The sequence below is a fragment of the Alosa pseudoharengus genome, unplaced genomic scaffold, assembly GCF_046254945.1.
Source record: "Alosa pseudoharengus isolate Yale_2024_CS ecotype anadromous, Long Island Sound unplaced genomic scaffold, YU_APseudo_1.1 YU_APseudo_1.1_scf_7, whole genome shotgun sequence".
NCBI classification, from domain to species: Eukaryota; Metazoa; Chordata; class Actinopteri; order Clupeiformes; family Clupeidae; genus Alosa; species Alosa pseudoharengus.
In genome coordinates, this window is record NW_027468859.1 from 14,583,708 (window position 1) to 14,591,207 (window position 7,500).

The following is a 7,500-nucleotide window of genomic DNA, read 5'->3' on the forward strand; positions in this document are numbered from 1 at the left end:
TACCAAAAATGAACCAAACTGTGACTTCGATACAGAGGTACATGCCAAATCGTGATTTTTATTTACAGTTACACCCCTAATTAATGTAAAATAAATATTATTGTTTAATTTTAATTGTTTTAACTTTGAACACAGATTCTACTCTAAGCCAACAGAACACTTGTCCTGTTTTTTAAATAGCCATGCCATTTTTCCTTCGCCAAATGTTGGCTTTATTTTGTTTAATTATTTGCAATGATCAAGGCATTTACTTTGGCAGTACTGGTATTTATTAGATACGTAATATGCAGCATTTGATCTATTGGGTCTTAATTAATGCCAATCTCTGTCTTATTAACGAGAGACCTTTACCTCAAACTGATATTCTTAAACATTGTATTCATACAGAAATGATGGAGCAACATGTACAGTATGCAATAGCTGTTAATATTAAATGTATGAATTTATTTAAAATGATTTGCATGTAAAGTGGCTCTTCAGACATACTCTCTCATCCTTCAGTTGAAAAAGTACAAATCAGAAAGGTCAAATTAAGTAATTTTCGGTGTGTGTGTGTGTGTGTGTGTGTGTGTGTGTTTATGTATGTGTAAGCGTGTGTGTGCTTTAAAATCTGTCTCTGACTTTCAGTTCTTCACTATTCTCCTGATTATGGAATGTTGCCCGACTCCTTTCTCTCACTCCAGATTGAGCCTGTGTGTGTGTGTGTGTGTGTGTGTGTGTGTGTGTGTGTGTGTGTGTGTGTGTGTGTGTGTGTGTGTGTGTGTGTGTGTGTGTGTGTGTGTGTGTGTGTGTGTGTGTGTGTGTGTGTGTGTGTGTGTGTTTGTGTGTGTGTGTAAGCGTGTCGCCCGGCTCCTTTCTCTCACTCCAGCTTGAGTCATCTCTGTCTCTACCCGCCTTTGTGTCTGACCTGCATTGCATTTCAAAGTATAATGAAATACTTTTCAGATTATAATTAAAGCATTATTTCTGAATATCTTGGAGGATTGTGTGGATTGCATTAATTATATATCTGCTATCTTGTGTTTATTTTACACATGTGACATTGCCAAATCTCAAGAATTCATGAATAAAAAAAATAAAAAAACATACCATCATTCCTAATACTGTTCCAATTCCAATTCTCTTCATAATATTTTGTGAAGCCCAACATTCTGCTTTATATTCTTGTTCCAAATCAGAATCTTATACTCATATTTATTGTAATTTCAACTCTGATGGCTGTGTTTATATTATCGTTCCAACCTGGATCCTGACTGTCATATTATTATTAGTTTCAGTTCCCATTCCAATCCAGTCGTATCCATTGCCGTGTGCCGTCATTGTGATATATTGTATATTCCATCCAGCTCCAGTTAGATTAGAATTGTGTTTATATATATATATATGTTTGATTTGTGTTATTGTGAGTGTGGAGCTCCAGGCTGACCCCCTTTCACCTCTGCTCTCTCCCCAGGCAGCGGGGCTCTCTCCTGGAGACTCTCAGGCCCCAGGTCTCCTCTTGGCTCCGGGGGTGCGATGGGGCCAGACGCCCATCAACCAGTCCACGCCGTGGGAGACGGACGAGCCGCCAATCAAGCAGCACAGAGAGGCCGAGCCCACGGGTATGTCTGTCTGTCTCTGTGTGTGTGTGTGTGTGTGTGTGTGTGTGTGTGTGTGTTTACCAGCCTACGGCAAAGCAGAACATCAGCAGTGTAGCGCTTTGCCTGTGTGTATATGTGAACCAACTTTTGTGTGTGTCTCTCTCTCTTTATGTGTGAGAGTGTTTCCAGTTGTCTGTGGGCTGTTATATCTGTTATATAGATATATGTATAAATATATATATATATTTTTTTTTTTTTTTTTTTTTTTTTAATTATTGTTGTGTGTGTGTGTGTGTGCTGCCCATGGGGACAGCATATAGCACCTTTCTAGGGCATGGCTGAAACCCCATGGAGTGTAAATGGGACTCTGCAGGGTGATTTAGTTTGTTTACTCATTTATGTCTGCTGGTTATTTACTTTCTTCTTCCTGTTATTTTGGGACATGCTTCACCTTACCTGATCCTTGTCGTGTTACTAAATCTGTTGAGTGCAGTTTAAAGGTCGTTTCATCGCTAGCACAGACTATCGCTTCAATTGGCACTTGGTGCTTGTGTCCCATTGCCCAACAGGTATGCAGTGCCCTCCAGAATTATTTGCACCCTTGGTAAAGTTGACTAGAAACAGGTATAAAAAAATTATCTTTTGATGATTTATTGTAGTCACAATAGTAAACAATCAGGAATAGGGCTGGGATAAACGATTATTTTTTAAACGATTAATCTAGCGATTATTTTTTCGATGCATCGATTAATCTAACGATTCATTTTTTCAGTCCGATTCGATTCGATTATCGATTATCTCCACATTCACTAGTTCGCCCTTCGATATGATTGCTTCAGCTAGACTAGAATGTATGGGAGAAGTGCGTGTTTGGCAAGGTAGCTGTCCGTGGTCCTGGAGTGCCTGGAGCGGATATCGCGATAGAGCGATGACCGCTTGCACCCCCTGTGTAAGGAGGATGAGTAACAGGGCAATTGGTGAAATGGAGGAGTAGGGGGAGGAGGGGGGATGATTTCGCGAACGTCGGAGCGTGTGACGTATGGAAAAGGAGGTCGGCTTAAATAGGCATACCCTGCGGCGGCAGTGGGTGAGTTAATTGCTGTCAATCATCCCGCAGGCTCCTCCCGAACTTTGTTTAGAAAACATCATTTAATTCACTAATAGCAACTTATACATGTTTATATTTACATATCTGAATGAAAAAAACATGAATTATTTAACATTGCAATATACGTTTATTGCTTTTAAGATTACAAAATAAAAGACTATACAAGTGCAAAGTAATGCATTCTTAGTCAGAGGTAGCATTCAATAAAGTTTGCAGTGACTAATTGAGTGCCTGTCATTTTAAGACGTTCATGTGGGAATCCTTGCAATTAACATTACCACAGTTAAAAGGCTGCTGATGTGTGGATGCAATTCATGTAGTTAGTTCAGATAACGGTTAGTACTTCTCCTTTGGACAAGCACTTTTGAGTTTTGGAAAACACTTTTCCATTTACATCAGGATTTTGCAAACATTCAGAGTCAATAAAATAAGCCCTGCATGAATAACGAATACAAGCAGCTGCAAGTAAGCATGCTAAACTTGACATCCAAACAGTATTCTAACGTTAGCTTTGAGATACTGCTTGATTGCATACTGTAACTTAACTTAGTAGTCTCCTCAATGTACTACGTTGTGATAAGACCTTAGCAGAGTTTACTTTAACTTTAATGCAGCAGTTTTGATCAAATTTGCGCAGCATGGTCACGATGCTAAGCGGATTTAATAGCAATTTAGCCCACTGTGTTCTGCAGTGCTTCTATGTGGCAACAACAATCGTGTATATTTTGTTAAATGCACATGCAGAGGAGGGGCAGCGGGCTCGTTACGAGAGAGAGTGGGCGGGGCGACGAAAGGCTGTGTGAGTAAAAAGTGCAGCTCAATGAAATTATTTTATCTTATCTTTAATTGAAACAGTAGGCCTACAACATAGAACATCAACGTGTGGTGGGTTTTGATTTCGTGGTGCCCAGCCACAGATTAGTCAACGTATGGAAAACACTGAAGGTGTAAGATTAAAAATATTTAGCAGCACACGTTATGATTGACGAATCGACGCTCATATTTTGCTTCGACGTATTTTTTGCGTCGATGTCATCGATTACGTCGACGCGTTGTCCCAGCCCTAATCAGGAAACATCCAACATTGAAGGGAAACAAATTTATTCTGACAAAAAGGAAAATCTCATAAAGAAATTTTAACAAAAATAGATCACCCACAATTATGGGCACCCCTAGAAAATCTTTTATACAAAATGTAACAGATGGACTTTGCTATTTATATTTAGCTTCTTTAAGTTAATCAGAGTGTCTGTGAAACTTTGAAAAGTAGTTCATGACTTTTTTTTCACTAAGATATGACAATACAGTGACACAGAGGCTAAATCCCATAGTAATTTTTCAACATGGGAAAGACAAGAGAATACATTAAATTTAAATAAAATGAAAGTGTGTTGACATGTGTAAGTCAGGAAATTATTATAAAAACTAGGTACTTGGTTGAAAATGCCCATATTTACAATTAAAACAATAATTAAAAGTTTTTTATCAACTGAAAATGTGACAAATATGATTGGACATAGACCCATAGTTATCTTGCCCCAACACACACAGTATGGAGGATGGTAAGAGAGGCAGAACATTCCATAAAAAACACTGTTGGAAAGTCATGGAAAAAAGGTATCATCTTGGGGTCACCAAGTCCCCCAAAAAATCTTCAAAAATGACCTCACTGCTGATAGATAATATGTAGCATATGCCAAGTAAAAGCCTTTTCTGTAATTTAATTACAAATGTAAACAGCAGGAGTTACTAAATGCTACAGCGACTTTGTCTGGAATTGTGGTCTATGGTCAGATGAAATTAAAGTTGCATTCTTTGGCAAGAAACACTTTAGGTGGGTTTGGCGTACATAGAGGAATGACTATACTGAAAAGAACCCCATGCCTAATGAGAATTGTGGTGGAGGGGCTGTGATATTGTGGGGCGGTTTTTAATCCCAAAGGCCTTGGGAACCTTATTACTGTAAGGTGCATGGTATCATGAACCCTGGAACCCAATGGAAATCTGTCAATCCCTGCCAAGACACTAAACCTGTGTCATTATTGGATCATTTATCTGATCAATGAACCAAAGCAAACGTCCAGATCAAAACAAAAATGGTTTACTGACCACAAAATCAAGCTTCTGCTATTGCCATCTCAGTCCCCTGATCTAAGCTTCATAGAAAAACAGTGGGGTGAGTCAAATAGCAGAATGCACAAGTGTGGACCTAAGAATCTGGACGATCTGGGGAGATTTTGTAAAGAGGAATTGTCGTAAATCCCTTGCTTTGTATTTTCCAACTTTATGCAGTCTCATAGGAGAATATTTTAGACCTTTTGTGAGGTTTAAGAAGGTATTACAAGCAGGGGTGTCAATAATTGTGGGCGACTTGTTTTTGTTAAAAAAAAAATATTCTTTATGATATTTTCTATTTTGTCAGAATAAATTTGCTTCCCTTCAAGGTTAGATTTTTCCTCATTGTTTACATTGTGATATTACAATAAATCACCAACTGTAGGTACATGACAAAACCTCCTTGTGTTGCTCAATGTGTTCAATATCACTAAGGAAAGAGCTGTCCATCAACCCTTTGTAAGGACATAAATCTAGAGAAAGGATTAATATATATATATATATATATATATATATATTTTACATACAACAACATAATCACAATGATTTTTTTTAGCATGTTAAGCTATTGTAATCCTATTTCATAGTGGCAATTAATAAACTAGACTGTATTAAACGGTGTAGTGTCTGTGTAATAAAGGCTGTATAAAAACTGCTATAAGCCCAGCATTAAGTGACATAGTCTGGACCAGGTTACTGAAAGATATTTATCACAACAAATAGTTGAACCTCAGGCTCTCAGTTATGAGAGTTACACACATTCCCAGAGTGCATTTGGTCTTATGTGGCTGTGGCTAATGTCCAAGGTGATTTGTCCTGAAGGGCTTTTTGAGCACTTTAAATGGAAGTGTCCTGCTGTTTGAGTGAGAGAGCCAAACAGCCGCCTCCTGCCACCTCTCTGTCAATGCTGAATGTTCTGGTAATGGCACACACATACCACAGTCCACGTTAAAAAAACCCATCTCGTTTCTTTTGTGCGGATTTGGCATGTCAGAACCTGGCGAGTTTCTTTCAGACTGAAGACAGGCTGTACCTGAAAGACTCACGTACAGAAGAGATGTCAGGCAGCTCTACAGACAACAACACCTTTGACTAAAGCAGACTGTAGAGAAACACTTAGAGAGGTGTGCAGCCTCTCGGGGATAGGCAGAAGTAAAAGGCACTTTCACATCTGGAAAGAAAAAAAAAGGTCTCCAAAGCCAGAATACTTCATTTACTGTGTAAACTGTCTAGAAGTCTTGATGAATGGTGGAAGCAACCCGACATTTTGGGACTTTAGAATGAAGTGTGAGCAAATTTATCTTTTGTAAGTGTGTGGACAGAGTCTGGAGGGACATTTTTAAAAAAAAAATGTAAAAATGATAAAAATAAAATAATGAATAAAATTATGATCACACAAAATAAAAGTTAGATATTTCTACAGGAAGTCCACTCTCAAGTCCCCTCTGCTCAGAGTTCTTAGCGTATCGCCCAGTCATGGAAAGCTGGGAAATTTAGTTGTTATGGTGGTGGAGAGAAGGCCATATTGATTGTTTCCATGGTCGACTGACTAGCATTAGTCAGTGAAGTGAAACAATGTTGTTTTGTGCACCTAACCAAACAACATCTGACTTTATGGAAACAGGAGTCAGATGGAGCTATGATTCACCTTGACTGCTGTGAGGCCTGCAGTGTGTAATGGACTCTGCTCATCCTAAATGTGTGGCCCGTGTTTGACTCTGGGGTTGGAGGAGAGGTCAGTGGTGAGTTTGTCTATGGTCCTGCGTGGCCCTCGGGACAGTGGTCATCTTTTTGATGGGGGGGGGGGGGTGTTGTGAGGTGCACGGGTCATCCAAGGATTCAAGATTAGCCATTGGTTAGCCATTGGTTGACTCGTGGAGTGGGGTGCATGTGTGATGTGGGGGTCCGTGTGTGTGAGCGTTTCTGTGTGGCCCTTGCTGCGTCCTGTGGCCCCCTGGGGAGGACACAGTGGGGGGCCCTGCTGAGCGTGCTCAGTGGGGAGTTGTCTGAGGGGGGGTCATTGTTAATGTTGTGTGCAGCTCAGCGGGAGTCCACTCCACTCAGGTTCCTCTGCAGGACATCAGAGAGAGGGAGAGAGAGAGAGAGGGAGGGAGAGAGCGAGGGAGGGAGGGAAAGAGGGATGGGGAGGGAGGGAGCGAGGGAAGGGGGGAGGTAGGGAAGAAGGGAGAGAGATTTCACTATTGCGGATGTCATGTTGCTTCTCACAAAGCAGAACACAGGTGTGATGTTCACTGTGATGTTGCTATGTGAACACACACACACACACACACACACACACACATACACACACACACACACACACACACACACACACACACACACACACACACACACACACACACACACACACACACACACACACACACATTACACATACACACAAACCCTAGTGCTGTCATTAGCTGCAGGGTGCCACGCTACATTTAACAAAAGCAAGATTCCCAGGAGCCACGGCAACTGTGTGAATTAATTACCACTGACCACATAAAGTTAACTCAGCTTCTGAGAACATTCTGGAAAAAATTAAAGTTAAGTTTAAATGAAACGGGTGAGACTGCAGATTCACCCCTGTTATTAAGCCCTTTGCCATATTTGCAATTTAATTTCTGCTCTTCAAAAAAGCGAACCCCGCAACGCCAACAATCTCCATCTGATTGAAAAGTTTGGAAAATTGAA

At 40.2% G+C, this 7,500-nt stretch overlaps 1 protein-coding gene across 1 annotated transcript in view; it reads left to right on the forward strand.

The window, feature by feature from the left end:
* The window catches only part of klhl29 (kelch like family member 29), a 243,334-nt gene that overhangs the window by 116,508 nt on the left and 119,326 nt on the right, over positions 1 to 7,500 (forward strand). Inside the window, exon 3 of the mRNA XM_076272852.1 lies at positions 1,454 to 1,601. Within this exon, the coding sequence (XP_076128967.1) occupies positions 1,454 to 1,601 (148 nt within the window). The remainder of the gene's footprint in view (positions 1 to 1,453; positions 1,602 to 7,500) is intronic.